Below are 15590 nucleotides of genomic sequence, written 5' to 3'. Positions count from 1 at the left end.
AAAGAAAACTGGGTAGGAGAGTTAATCAGATACAATAGGACCTAAGGGAAAAGTTAATAGGATGAAGATTCCACCACAAAAAAGCCATGTGTCATAAACCTATAGGTATCCAACAGTGAAGCCTCAATACTGTAGATCAAAAGCCGTCTAAGTTCCAAGAGAGACTGACACACTTACAACCATCATAGGAGACTTAAAACCCCTTTCTCAGAAATTACAGACCAAACAGACAAAAATGGCAAGGATACACAAGATCTGAACAACAAAATAATAAATATGTGGAACCTTGCACACAAAAGAGAGATTAAATAAATCTTCTAATCACCTAGGAAACATTTTTAAAAAATGGTCACATGCTAACTAGTTACGAAGGAAATATCGTTAAGTTATAAAATGGGTAACTGATAGCTAATGTTCTCTGGCCATCATAAACTAAGCCAAAAATCAAAAAATAAAACAATGGTAAGGCCTCCCCTACTACTCTTTGCATCTGAAAACTAAAGCCGTACTCCTAAACTGTGGCTGTGTGATTTTTTTTTTTTTTTTCCCCTATGTGTGGCCTAGGTGCTATGGGACCAGGTTAACTTACATAACATTTGTCAAGGGCTATCACCAGACACAGGAAACTCCCTAAGCCATGATAGCTTCATTGTTTTGTGCTTGGAACTAAATTATAAACCAAAGGGAAGGTGAGGTACCTGAGTCCCAGGAGGAATGAAAGAGGGATGTGCATGGGTCCGTTATGACCCAGTGGTGCAGCACCAGGAGCGGCTACTGGCTCGTTCCCCAGGCCGTGCCCTGCTGGCCGCACCATACACCCATCTCTTTCTGCTCACTGATGCTGGCTGGCTGGAGACTGGCCTGGACATGCTGCTGGCACCTGGGCAGGGGTGCTATTCTGCTGACGTGGAGTCTTACAATCAATAGTGTTCTGGAATAAACACTGCAGGTGACAGTTTGTACGAGGCCTTCTGGTTGCTTTTTCACAGGGCCAACCACTTCTGAAAAATGGTCAGGGAATGCTGCCTAGGAGATACACAGGAAAAAATACAGGTCTATTTATCCTGTGGGGAGGAATGCACTTCCCCCCCAGGAATCCCTCAAAATAAAACCCAAACCAGACAGATGGTCCTCCCCCTGGACTGTGCTGCCAACCCAATACGATTCCAGTGCTGGTTGACTAATGAAACAAATATTAGAGAGAAAAACACCAAACAACAGAAAATGGATGGAATGCAGGATCAGGGTAATGTGGATCAAATCGAATTAATGACAGGTCTGTAAGCTCTGCGGGGGAGTGGGGGTGGGAGGCAGAAAGAGAGACGAGAAAAGAGAGGAGACGTGGCTCTTCTGCCTGTGTCGGGGGCACCTGTGGCGGTTGAAGCAGCATGGTGGTTTCCTGGCTCACAAACATTAGGGCAGCTCTCAGGGGCATCCCCCCCCCCCCCACCTCTGGACCTCCCTGCTGGTCTCCCAGACCCTTGTGGCAAACACCACCTCCCTTCAGAGAGTAGCAGAGGCAAAGGTCTGTCAGAGGGATGGAGGTGCCCCACCTACAAAACCCCAGAGGGTCGCAGCGGTGAGGATCTGACAGGGCATCTGGGAAAGCAGAATAAGAATTTGGAGGTGCTGCCGTTCTTCTTCTTCTTCTTTTTAAATGTTTTTATTTATTTTTGAGAGAGACAGAGAGAGAGAGCGTGAGCAGGGGAGGGGCAGAGAGAGGGAGACACAGAATCCGAAGCAGGCTCCAGGCTCTGAGCTGAGAGCACAGCTGTCATGAGGAGCTCGAACTCACGAACCACAAGATCATGACCGAAGCTGAAGCTGGATGCTCAACCGACTGAGCCACCCCGGCGCCCTTAAGAGCTGCCATTCTTAAACACACTGGTAACCTGACTCCTATGTACCTGCAGATAGTGCCGTCAAGATGACGCCCAGAGCTGACGGTAATGCGGGTCACTGAGTGAGGGGGCCAGTCTGGGCTGGCGTCAGCGCGACCCTACCGATGGCAGGGGTGCAGCGTGCTCCTGCTGGAGGCAGGCACTTGTTGCACAGGGTAACGCGTGGGGTGGGGAAGGCCACTTAGGGCGATGAGCAGGAACCATAGGCACAACCCGAACGAAGCCACAGGCACCTCTGTAGGAGACTCAGGAATCTGAAGAACTAATTCCTGGGGGAGAAAAGCAAAGCATCTGTGATGCTAGTAAGCAAACCTGTCCCAGGGTCAGTCAGAAACCAAACCTGGGACAGAAATCTGTAGTTGCGGTTTTGTAAAACAAAGGCTATGGTTGCTTTCTCTGGGAAGAAAGGTTCTTCATTCCATGTGCAGCAGGATTCATCCCAGTGAAGTTGCTGGCTCAGCCTCTCATCATTCATTACCCCCAGTCTACATGCTCCCCCAGACCCATTTATTTCCCACGCGGCTCCTGCACTGCCTAACTGGCATACTTTTCCAAACAGCCCGGCTCTGTGCAAGAGCACGGGGAAAGTCCGACACAAACCATCCGCTGCAGCAGTTCCTCTGTTCCAGGACACCGTTAATTGTTAAGAAGTCAAATCAGTTTAACAGCACTTTTTTTCCAGAGGAGGGGAGAAGAAATCTGCCATAGTAAATGTGCACACGATGGGGAGAACCACTTTGATTTTAGAAGCAATAGGGCTGGGGGCGCCTGGGTGGCTCAGTCAGTTAAGCATCAGACTTTGGCTCAGGTCATGATGTCATGGTCCGTGAGTTCAAGCCCCGTGTTGGGCCCTGTGCTGACATCTCAGAGCCTGGCGCCTGCTTCGGATTCTGTGTCTCTTTCTCTCTCTGCCCCTCCTCTGCTCACGCTCTGTCTCTCAAAAATAAATAAGCGTTAAAATAAGTAAATCAATGTTTAAATAAATAAATAAACATTTTAAGAAAAGCAATAGAGTTTGGAACCTTCTTTAAAGTCCCTGAGGTGAACCTATACATGGGCTCTTCGTATGGGATGCTTTGGGAGGTAACTGACTCTCAGTGACCCCAGCAAAACACTAAGGAGAATCAACTCCTTGAGAGAGGAGGCCCTTCTGAAAGGACAACTGTTCAGCAGGGGTCCAGCTTAGACAGGAGCTGGGCCCCAGCACCAGGGTGTGAGATGAAAATTATGCATAATCACCACACCCTTGAATGCCCTTCTGTTTGTAAAGTACAGTGCACATGGCTGTATGTGTGTGTGTGTGTGTGTGTGTGTGTGTGTGTGTGTAGGGGGGCGGGGAGTGGACTCTCTCTCTGTGGCCAGTTTTTCCTCCAGGTTTCTCTGCTCCAGCTCGGGATGAAGTGGAATTGTGTCTAGGGCCACATTTTTTGAAACAAAAGTGCATGATGATGATGATTACTACCCAGTGCCTGTGGCTGACTTCTGATAAATTAAGAGTGATGAGAGTCCACAATGAAAGAGATGCTTCTGGTTTTTACTCCAAGACCTCAGAGCACATTAATCCGCTAACAGCTGCTGTGAACTTCCGGAGGGGATCTGGGCGCCGTGCTGCCCGTGCATACGCGGTCACCCCAAACTCTAGCGCTCGGAGTGCTGGTTCTCTGCTCCGGGGAGGAAATGCTGCTTGGGAAATCCTGCTCTCCTCATGGCTCAGGACGGGGAGAATTGCAAAGCGACCTTTTGAATCACTGTTGGCAACATTCTTTCCTTGGATTTAAATAAAGCAATGACTGTTCCCCTAATTTTCCTTGGTTGATACAGCTCTCAGGAATGGAATGGTGTAGCCAGTGATGAGTCAGAAGCCGGGGGTCACGTTACAGGGACAGCCCTCCAGAAATCAGCTGTGGTCAGGGATCAAAGCGGCAGCCTCCCAAGCGCTCAACGAGGAAAGTCGTTTCCCCCGTTGCAGCCTCTCCAACTGTATCTGAACAGAGACAGTCTTTCTCTTTCAAGGAGTGGAATCTGCTACATGAATATACTCGTTTACAGGTGGGATTTGGCTTCTTCACAAACAGCAAGCCAATTTTCCTTCATTGTTTGCTTCCTCCCTCCTTTCTCACAAGAGTCATTTTTTAAGAGGTATACTGAGGGGAGTGTAGGTGGCTCAGTCGGTCAAGTGCCTCACTTTGGCTCAGGTCATGGCCTTGCGGTTCATGGGTTCGAGCCCCTCATCAGGCTCTGTGTTGACAGCTCGGAACCTGGAGCCTGCTTCAGATTCTCTGTCTCCCCCTCTCTCTCTGTCCCTGCCCTGCTCACGCTCTGTCTCTCTCAAAAATAAACATTAAAAAAAAGTACATTGAGCACCAACTGTATATTCAGCGCTCATTATTAACACAGAGATGTGAGCGTGACGATAGGGTTCCTGGCTTCTTGAAACTACCTCTAGTCTGGGGTGTGTGTGTGTGTGTGTATGTATGTAAGAGAGAGAGAGAGAGAAATGGGACAGACAAGTCAACAAGCATTTGTAGCAGCCATCACGTATGCTAATATTGGTGAAGTGGAGGGTGCACTCCTTCCTTCTACCTGACTGTGTAGCAAGTCAGGAAATGTGCTCTGTGCTGGGACTCAGGGATGCAGAAGACTCGACATCTAGTGTTCGCAGGTGACCCTGATGCACAGTGATCAGTCCCACAGAACGCAGGGCTGCCGGGGACAGAGGGACCAGCTGACGTTTTGGGTGGGAGGCAGCTGAGCTCAGCACAAGTGTAGATGAAACACTTAGGGCACCGTCAGCCTAAAAAGAGGTCTATCAGTGATGTAAAAACGAAGTCACCTGCACTTGGAAAAAAATCTCAAGACATAACTAAGATGGCTATTGTCAAGGTCACTAACAGCCTATGATGGCAAATCTAGCAGCTGCTTCTCTTTTCTCCGCTCACTCAACCTCTTGGCATTTGAAAGAAACGCTACGAAACGCTTTCTTGTCTTGACTTCCATGTCGTCATCCTCTGCTGCTTTTCTGGCCAGATCACTGGCCAAATCCCCTGCTAACTAATCCTAAATGTTGACCTCTCTCTTTTCTAATTCAGCCCATCATCAAACTCTGTTAGCTCCATTTCCAGAACGGACCTCAAGTTTATCCTTTTCTGTCTATCTGCACAGCTCTGCATTTGTCCCTAGGAGGTTTCCCAGGCTCCAAGCAGCCAAAGTGATCTTCTAAAAATACCAACCAGATTATGTCTTTCGCTCACTCAGTGCCCTCAGTGTCTTCTCACAGAACCCAAAATAAAACCCGCACTCTGCACTCTGGCTTCCAAGGCCCCATCGTTCTGTCCCCACTCACCTCTCCTGCTGTGCTCTCTGCTGGGACATGCTTCATATGACTTGATTGCATTGTTGTTTATGTCATTTAACCTAGCAGAACGTAAGCTTCTGGAAAGCCATGCCCTCGTTTGTGCTGGCCACCACTGCACCTGCAGCACCAGAACAATGCCTGCCATGTTGTAGGTGCTTCCAAATAAATGAATGAGTCAAAGCCACGGGGCTCTGAAGAAGGGAATCCATAAGACTCAGCCTTCAAGAAACAGGCTTCGATGAGATTGCAAGTAGAAGGGCTTTTTTTTTTTTTTTTTCAATTAAAGATGAATTCAATAATCCCAAGGTTATGAAGATCCTATTGATTTAGCTTGAAATTTGAGCTGAACCATTACATCTGCTGTTCTAAAAAAAAAATTTTTTTAATGTTTATCATTTATTTTTGAGAGGGAGAGACAGAGTATGAGCAGGGGAGGGGCAGACAGAGAGGGAGACACAGAATCTGAAGCAGGCTCCAGGCTCTGAGCTGTCAGCACAGAGCCTGACACAGGGCTTGAACTCATGAGCCATGAGATCATGACCTGAGCTGAAGTTGGACGCTTAACCGACTGAGCCACCCAGGTGCCCCACATCTGCTGTTTATTTATTCACATTTCTACTTAATTCACAGAAACATGCAAAAAGGGAATTTCAGTGGATTTAGATGAAATCACCTGTTGGTGCATCTTGTGGATCTGCTCATGTGTTGGAGATAAAGGAGAACCTAGCAGGCAGAACTGATGGGGATACCCTCTCCACCTCTTCCACAAGCTCCCTCCTTTTCACTTGTTGATATGTAAAGGTCTATTCAAATGTTGCAGCTGAGGCTCTAAACACACTCACCATAGCTGATTTATTTCTCCCTTCTTTGGTCCCTCAATATTGTGCCCAAGTTCTTCACCTATGCCTGTAAGCAGACAACGTCAGCAGCGTACGTGAGGAAGATGGGGCTCAGATGCCCAAGAGCACCTGCCATTTTGTGTGCAGTGTCCCACAGGGGACAACAACGACCTTTCTGTATCCCGGTCTAGTTACAGGGTTGCGGGGAGTTCGAGACCCAAAACATTCAATCCCTACAGTGGTTAAAGTGACTTGAGTCAGACAGAGGTTGGAACCCTGGTTCTGCCACTTACATCAGGCTGATCTTAGGCAAATGTCTCAAATCCTCTGAATTTCCCTTTCCTTTGGTGTATGATGGGGATAATATGACCACGGACCTTAGGGTGGTGGGAGGATTAACTAACACATAATAAGGCTCAGCACGATAATAAGGCTAGCTCATAATAAGTGTTTACTATGTGTATTAGCTCTGTTATCATTGTTGTTACTGGTACTGTTGTTTTCCACTGGCAAAGGACCAAGAAAAGTCGGAGTTTGGGACCAGGTCAACCTGCTCTGTTCCAGACCTGGCATTAACTGTAACTTGAGCAGTTGCAAGTGGAAAATATAAACATCTGAAGTGGTGCAAAACGTAGTCCTACTTTGTTGTAGATTCTCTCAGATGTAATGCTTAAGGTATAACCCATTTGTTAATCAGTCCGTCCGTCATTCTTTCCATGGGGATCTCTGTAGGATCTATTATAGGGATTTCCTCAGGACCTGTTGCACGATCCACACTTTACCAGGGATGATGGAAAGATGAAATAAGAAGAAACAATGACAGATACTGTTTCTGATCATAACGAGCCCAAAAGACCTATCAGTCTAGGAGTTAATTCTGGATCGGGGGTACAGTCATCAAATTAAAGTTAAAAAAGGATCCTACTAACAAAATAAAGTTTGCACAGATTCACATGCTCTAGCCAAACCTTATTGATTAGTGCTGTCAGACTCGGCAAAGAAGATGTTCGACGACAACCATTTCCTTTAATTATTTCATACTTCTCTGGTGTAAATAATCCACTCTCATAAAAGGCAACGAACAATAATAACAAACGGAAATTTAATCTCCACAAACAAATCCGAGTGAATTGACACCGAAACCCAAACAGCTGTGTAGGGGCAATTGACACCTTCAGAAAGGAAGTCCTGCAGGATAATTAGCTGGAGATGATCCCCCAGGAGCCCAGGGGGCACTGACACTCAGAGGGACTGGCCTTCTCTATGGCTCAGAAGCACAAATGGTTTGTTTCCTCCTCAACTAGGGGTCACCTGGAGATAGACAAAATAAAAACGATTGCAGGAAACCCTGGAACCTCATTAATGAGGCTCCCACGTGTCGTGCTGCCGGGCTGTGCTGCTCTCGGTACCCAACTGACACTGGCATCTGGATGCGTGTGGAAGGAATGGAGGTGAGTCGCTGTCACTCATTCATTTTCCTGCTCAGCCTCTCTGCTTTGGCTCACAGTTCATTAAATTCTACTGCATCACCATCAACATGCAAAACAGCGACTTGAAGGGCATTCAAAAATATAATCAGGAAAGGGAATAAAAAGCCCTCTCTGAGAAAGAGGGGAAAAATTAATCCTCTTCTATTGAATGACATCTAGGTTCTTTGGTTCTAATACACTTTTTTTTAAGTGGCGGCGACATCCAGGGATTATCTCTGTCTGATGAATGGAGTGTGGGGCTGCATGGCTCTCTGCTTGGAGAACAAGCACCAAATGTGGCCAAGAGAATTTGAAGGATCTGTGTGTATCACGAACACGCTATTTCTTTTGCCTTTTTTCTCTTTTCTGATTTTGAGGTGGGAAAAACTGCAGCTTATGGGTCTATAAGATAGCTTGTTTTATGCTTTGCATATGAACGTGATGGGAAATTATCCTGGTGACCAGCTCCGTGGAAGCTGAAATAGTAAACTTTCTACATGCTGCCGTGTGTGTGCTTTCACAGTAGTTATTTCTGGGCTTCATGTGTGTGTGCGCACACACTCATTTTAATGTGGAGAAGAATTTAAATATAGAAAAGCACAGAATACGCTATGACACATGGAGGTGTTATCTTTTATGGCAGTAGTTTTCGACTGGGGGCAATTTTGCCCCTCAGGGGACACCGGCAATGGTTGGAGACAGTTTTGGTTGTCATGACCGAGGGCAGGGGCAGCTACTGGCATCTAGGAAGATCGAGGCCAGGAGAACGGTTCAGCATCCTGCACAGCACAGCACAGAGCATTATCCAGGCCCCGACGGGAACAGTGTTGCTGGACAGTAGGACATTATACAACCATATTAGGACATAAGGAGAGAAAATAAATCATCCTCCTTTCATTTGGACAAATCCTACAACTTCCTAAATGTTCAACCCAATTGCAAAACTACAACTTAAACCTATTATTCTTCTCTTTGATTGCAATATTCCTAATTGTTAGGGGTGTGCAACTACTAAATGTGATAAAAATATTTTTTCCATGGGAGGCACCTTGTACCTCGTTTTGAGCTTATATACAGGCCTGTGCACACTGATGAGACCCCTACACACACACGCACACCTGCACACATATACCACACACACAGAATGGTCTTTCTGGAAAAATGGCAGCAGTGCTCTCTCTGGGATGAGGGTGGGACCCACAGCAGCACTGACATAAGAGGAAGAGTCACACGCATCACCTTCCTACTTTGCTTTCATCACAAGTGAGGACCCTTGGGACAAGATTTCATTACAAAGCTCTGCAGCTCATCATTTGGTTAATGACAGCATAACTTTTTTCTTTTTTCTTTTTTAAAAAAATGCTTATTTATTTTGAGAGAGAGAGAGACACAGCATGTGCGCATGTTCGAGCAGGGGAGGGGCAGAGAGACAGAGAGAGAGAGACAGAGACAGAGACAGAGAATCCCAAGAAGGCTCTGCACTGGGCTTGATCCCACGGACCATAAGATCATGACCTGAGTTGAAATCAAGAGTTAGATGCTTAACCATCTGAGCCACCCAGGTGTCCCAGCTTTTTTCTTTTTCTCTTTTTCTTATTATTTTTTAAATGTTCATTTATTTTTGAGAGAGTACAAGTGGGGGAGGGGCAGAGAAAGAGGGAGACAGAAGATCTGAAGTGGGCTCTGTGCTGACAGCAGAGAGCCCAACATGAGGCTCAAACTCAAGAACGGCGAGATCAGGACCTGAGCCGTGGTCAGACGCATAACTCCCTGAGCCACTCAGGTGCCCCCCAACTTTTCTCTTTGTAACCAAACTTTGTTTCACAATTGTACTAAGTATTTTCCAAATGCAAATTCTTTTCATCATTACAACAACCTTGTGAGGTAAACCACTCTACCCATTTTAAGAATAAGGAAACTGAAGCACAGTTTGGGAAGGGCAAAGTAACCTGCCCAAGGTCACACAGTTAATAAACGGTTGTGCTGGAACTTGATTCCAAGCAGACTTATTCCAGAGAGGCTATTCCCAACCATGAGGCAGTCACATCATGGCAGCATATTAAGCTACACCTTGGGCTGGACAGCTGTGAGGATAGGGATGCCTGCTGAGTGGTATCAGGGCTCCCAAGGTGAGGCTTTTTGTTTCCATTTCCCCCTTTCTGTGACTATCCCTAAATAACCTCATCAACTCACCTAAGGGGCTTCAGAAACAAAGCTATCCCTCAACATCCTAGATCTTCTGAGCAGGGGGTTAAAAAGCATCTAAAGGACCCTTGCATGGACTCAGGAAGTAGACCTCAGGGGGCCACACAGGTGGGGTGGCTCAGAAGGTGGCCCCCAAAGAGCCTCGGCCTCCAGGCCAAGCACAGGGCCTTTTATACCTGGGACATCAGCGTGGGGCCCAAAGTGAGGAGCGACGGGAATGCAGAGAGTCCTGGCAGTGGGGATTCTGTACAGCCACGTGACCAGAGCAGGATGGACTCTGGCAGGGGCCCCAGAGAGGTACTGGGAGCTTCGCGGCATTTCCAAAGGAGCTGACACTGGGGCCTCATGTGCATGTAAACCATATCTATAAAGCCAGACCCTTGGGACTCCTGGCAATGTAATCATCTTCGGGCTGACAATTCTTGTCTTCAAGAGTATGTGAAGCTGAAGATGAATCACAGGCCAGCAACTGTAGGCTGACCTCAGCGTGCACGCCCCCAGAGACGGGGCAAGACATGAAGACAGGACGCATCTGACCGAATCGGTTTTCCCATTTTTCATAAGAAACATTCAACTTAATAAGAAATAGCCATACTTTATTGACGATAATAGCTCCCCTTTCTTTGTTTCCTTCCCATGTGCCAGAAAACTCTACTATATCTCTGTTCCTCATGGTAAATCTGCGAGGCAGGAACTGTCACCTTCATTTTAGAGGAAAATGATGCTCAGAAAGGTCATGCAATTAGCCCAAGGTTACACAGAGAGTAAATGTTAGTCAAGATTCTAACCCGGGTCTGTTTGACTACAAAATTCATGATTTTTCCACTATGGCTTTCAATGTTTCACATTACCATCAACCTTCAAAGTCCCCCAGAGCCAAATGCCTAAATACACGTGTGTATTTTTTCAATTTCACTTAAATACCCAGGGCACTGAGACCTTGCATATTGCCATTCACCCATCTCCCTGTATATGCCAGGATCCATAAAACCCAAGAGCTGAATCACACATACTGAGAATGAGTAAGTTTCTAAGAGAACATATCGTCCAGTCCTGTGTCATTTAAAACGTGACAAGTCCAGGGTCTCAGGGCCAGGCAGGGCTGAACTGGGCTTTGTTCCCGGGCATACTGGCCCCAGGGTTATGTCTCTCCCTGCACCATAGTTCTGCTTCCTGGGGTCAGGCCGGTGATGATGAACTCATTTCTGGGGGCTGGCTGGGAACACAGGGCTAAAAATGCACGTCCCTGGTCCTGGAAGGATCCGAGAAGCCAGCAGATGTGCTGACACAGTCCACAGATAACTGAAGTGCGCGGCAGAAGGTGAGATGTGGCACAGGGCAACAGAAGTCTATGGATACTAAGAGGGATGAATCACGTCCAACTGGGGGCAATGGGGAACGAGGCCATGCAGGAAGAGGGAGGAAATGAACCCGGGCTCTGGGTGTATTTGCAAACCAGTTATTCTGCACCAGTGACTCCGGTGAGGCAGACAAGGTGGAAAGACAGAGGCAACCTGCCCAAGGTCACACAGTTAACATGAATTGCTTTGTCTGCCTCCCACCCCACGTCCTCTCCATCACAACAAACTGCAAAGGCTGTTCTATGGAAGCCCTGGCAGGTTGGGAGTCAGGAGAGGCCGGGTAGGTGGGGTTAGAGCCCCTATACAAAGTTCAACCCCAGTGGTCTGCTTTGCATATATATTTATAGATCAGGGGTTCTTCATGAGATTCCTTTTGGAAAAAAAAAAAAACTCTGCTGCTAATAAAATAGAGTTTGAAGACCCGTACTCTCATGCGCCACGTGGTGATTGAATGGGGTGGGTCTTGGAGGGGGAAGGGCAGGGAGGGCATGCAGACAGGCAGTGAGGGACGATGGCTAAGCCAGCAGACTATGTACCTCTCTCCCTCTGGAGTGATGCTGCCTGCATTCCTAATCAGGCTCTACACCTGCCTAGCTCTGAGACCTCAGGCAGGGTGCTCCTGAGCCTTGGCATCTTCACGTTCGAAACAGGGATCATACTGGTACCTCTTCGTAGGGCCGTTGAGAGGATTACATACTCAAAGATAGGGAAAGTGCACAGCACAGTACCTGGCATTTAGCACAGTGTCATTCTTATTAACTTGTTGAAGAGAGCAAGGCTAGTCATAGGAGATAAAACAGCACGAAAAGAAATATCATTAAAGCACAGAAAGAATTCTCAGGGAAACTAAGAAATCCTCACTGCCCCCAAAGAATTGCTGTGGTTCTGAGCTCTGCCTTGCATTCTCTTGGTCGTGATAAATATGGGCTGTGAATCAACAGGACACACACCTGAAAGACAAGGGAGGTTTTGAGGCCTCCATCTGCTGAGTTGTGGTTGTGTTCCCATCACTACTTGTCAGCTGGTTCAGCAAGAAGCCCAATGGAGTCTGGGCTTCGAGTGATGGGGTCAGTCACCCCAAACCCCCAGACTAATTTATTGTCACTGCTCAGAGGAAATAGCCACGAAACCGTTGGCCATCCCCCTAAGCTTGACTTGGCTCCTTAACCCAAAGGCCTAGCACAGAGGGAGGCATGTGGGTGAGCAGAGCCAAGCCCTAGAGGCTGCCTTCACTGGCTAGTTGAGGCCTTCCTTGCCTTGGGCAGAATTCTGCAGGGCATAGTGGGGTCCGGGGTCCCTTTCTGGTTCCTTCCATCAAAGACTCTGCCAGTGGATTAAGTTCCCAGGGAAGGTTTTGATGGCTTATGGGATTTTCGTCTGTCTTGTTCGCAGGCATATCCCAGTGCCCAGAACAGCAGCACATCCCTGTGAATGAAGGAATGCCCATCACATTCGGGGTGATCTAGCCTCTGCATCATCCGTCATGAGACCAACAGAAGCAATCGGCCACACAGATTCCATGGTGATTCACTGAGCCACTAGCTGTGTGGGATCTTCCTGCCGCTGCTCTGCTTTCGATTCCCCCACCTGTCACCTTAGCTGGTGGCACCACCTCTCGGTCTCTGACAGTTTCCTGTCGGAAAGGTTTGACCTTTTCTCTCTCTTCTTGGAGGAAGGGAGGGTCATTTGCTACAGAGCACTGAGCAAGAAGGTCAGCTCGTGCCGAGCACACAACTTGCTCCTTTCATGCTCACTCAGCCAGAAATGAAAATGTTAGAGTTAGAAGCACCAGTGGAAATCACTCCTCATGGAAGAGAAGAGGAAATCCAAGCCCCAAGACCTTCAGCAAGTAGCTCAAGCTCACAGAGCTGGCTGCAGGCACGTCAGGAGACTTGGCCTCTGAAAACAGAGCTCTCTGTATGGCACTTTAAGTAGGGGACTCTCTCTGCCTTGTGTAGGTAAGAAAGTCTTGCAGAGGGCCCCTAAATCCTGGATTCTCTTTGTGTATTAACAACAGAAAATATGGCCACTATATATACACACACACTGATAGATTATATGTATTTAGACATGTATATATCATATACATGTATACATATTCATAGATGATATTGGAATACATAAAAGCTATTCTAAAGGCCCAAATACATATACTGAAGAGCTCAGACAAGCAACTCCCTTTATTTTAAACCTATTTATTACAGAATAGTGATAACTGAAGGGGTGGGGGAAAGTCAGAAATTCTGAGTGTGAGAAAGGGGGAGACATCTCATTTACAAAAGCATGCTCAATAGTATTACTGCTTTGGTTTTTTTTTTTTTTTTTTTTTTTAAGGCACAACATGTAACGTGCTTTGAGATGTAACAGTAAAAGAGGGCACTGAGACATTACGTTCATCAAAAGGGAGTCTGGCTTAAATAAAAAGATTGGGAAATAACCGTTCTGGAATTCACAGCATATCACAGCTTTGGAAATCATCTGGTCCAACATCCCATGTAAATTAAAGATAAGGAAACTTCCATCCAGAGAGGTTAAGTAACTGCCTGCCTAAGGTCAGCAGCTGCTTGTGCGTTCCTGAGGGGGTGGGCAGGCAGACTTTTCTCTGCTGTAGGCACCCGCACGGAAGGGGGTCTAGGGTTTGCTGCTGACATACTGAAGGGAATTTGTGAGACCAAGGATGTAATGATACAGAGGGGAAAGCAGGTTCCCACACACAAACAGAGAGCATTCTTGGAGAAAGAGAAACTAAACCTGAGGCTTTAAGTACCAGGCGTTTATTTCCCTGGGGCAGGGCCCCGACAGCCCCACACTGGGCTGCCCTTGGCTCCAGCCCCTCCTTGCGTGAACCCCGGGAGACCCGGTCTGGCCCTCTCTGCCAGTGGAACACGGTGTCAGGCTGCAGGAGCAATTCCTCAAGGCCCCGCTCCTCCCTTCCTTTGGTCACCTTCGGAGGCCACCGAAAGGCTGGGCGGATGGCTCCCGCGGGCTTCCATTTCCCTAAACGGGTTGCAGGGTTTCTCTCACTTGGTCTGACAGGCCTGAGCGTTTCCGAAGAAGGACGGCGGCTCCTAAGACAGCTCCCCTGTGAGCAGAGGCAGGGCCGCAGGAAGAGCTTACCCGGCGCCGCGGCCTAAAGCAGACACGGGGCCAACCCCGCGTGGGAGCCGCAGGGGCGCGGCCGCGAACGCGTCGCGGGGCGCGGGGGTCCACTTACCGCAGTGCGCCTGGAAAACCTGCGGCTTGACGGCCTGATTGCAGGCGCCGCACACTACGAGATAGAAGTCGTCATGTGCTGGATAATGGCCAAATAAGTGCATATCTGTGGGGGAAATGAAAACAGGGTTTTTTTGAAAAAGCAATTAAGTCTCAGAGGGTGCACAGTTTCCTCTTGCAATTTCCTCCGGGGCAGCTTTTCAAAGGAGACGCGCAGCAAGGCGATGATCTTTACGGAAGGGAACGGGGTTAGTCCTGACGCAGCTCCCGGCGCCCGCAGGAGCTGCCGCCTCGCGGACTCCCTACTCATCGTAGCCCGGGGGTCGGACCGCGATAACCCCGCATGTTAGAGGTGCTGCGAGGCTGCGAGTCCCATCTGCGGGGGGTTACCTTGTCCTGACGAAGGGGCCAAGTGTTAGCCGGCCCCCGATGGGGCGCTAGTTATTTTAGGATGGGGGGCTCCCCCAGATCCATTCCTGCCGAAGCAGAGGTCACTTGGGTGAGGTGCCTGTTTTCCCATCACCTTTGACCCCAAGGCAAAAGGAAGCCTGAAAACAAGGGCCATCATTATCTGTTACTCATCCGACCGATATCTACCAAAGGCCTACGTGTGCCAGGCACTGTGCCACGGGCGTGGGTAGTTGATGAACACCAATGAGCCCTGCTCTCCCGGAGCTTATGTTGCAGTAGAGAGAAATGTAAAGCAGATAATCACACGAGCCATCATTTGGTTATAACTGAGGGACTAAGATGTAGGGAGGAGTCCCATGAGAGCATGGGGGCCCAACCTGGTCAGAGGCATTGCAGAGGCTTCCCTGAGGAGGTGGTGGTGGGGGGGTATTTTGGCTGAGAGCTCAGGTTGGGGGTAAACAAAGGGCCAGAGGGGGGGGGGGCGGGGGTAAAGTCCCAGTCAGTCAAGGCAGGAAGTTCTGTGTGTCTAAGGAGCCTCTCAGCTGAACAGGAGGACAAGGGGGAGAGCCCAGAAGCTGTAAGCCTTATGGACCGAGTAAGGGTTTTGAACCTGATTTTAAAAACAAGGGAAGCTGAGGCGCCTGACTGGCTCAGTCAGTTAAGTGTCAGACTTCAGCTCAGGTCATAATCTCATGGTTGGTGGGTTTGAGCCCCACATCAGTCTCTGTGCTGACAGTTCAGAGCCTGGAGCCTCCTTCAGAGTCTGTGTGTGTCTCTCTCTCTCTGCCCCTCCCCTGCTCATCCTGTTTCTCTCTCTCTCAAAAAATAAACATTAA

General features: G+C 48.2%; 1 protein-coding gene across 6 annotated transcripts in view; it reads right to left on the bottom strand.

The window, feature by feature from the left end:
* The window catches only part of ATXN7L1 (ataxin 7 like 1), a 244631-nt gene that overhangs the window by 143958 nt on the left and 85083 nt on the right, over positions 1-15590 (bottom strand). For 5 of the 6 annotated variants that reach the window (XM_060633802.3, XM_060633791.3, XM_060633790.3 and 2 more), the window contains exon 3: positions 14345-14449. The exons of the other annotated variant lie outside the window; for it this stretch is intronic. In XM_060633802.3, coding sequence (XP_060489785.1) covers positions 14345-14449 — 105 coding nt within the window. The remainder of the gene's footprint in view (positions 1-14344; positions 14450-15590) is intronic. 6 annotated transcript variants of the gene reach the window in all.

Source organism: Panthera onca, chromosome A2 (assembly GCF_046562875.1).
Source record: "Panthera onca isolate mPanOnc1 chromosome A2, mPanOnc1 haplotype 2, whole genome shotgun sequence".
Lineage (NCBI taxonomy): Eukaryota > Metazoa > Chordata > Mammalia > Carnivora > Felidae > Panthera > Panthera onca.
This window is presented reverse-complemented; position numbering and strand designations above follow the sequence as displayed.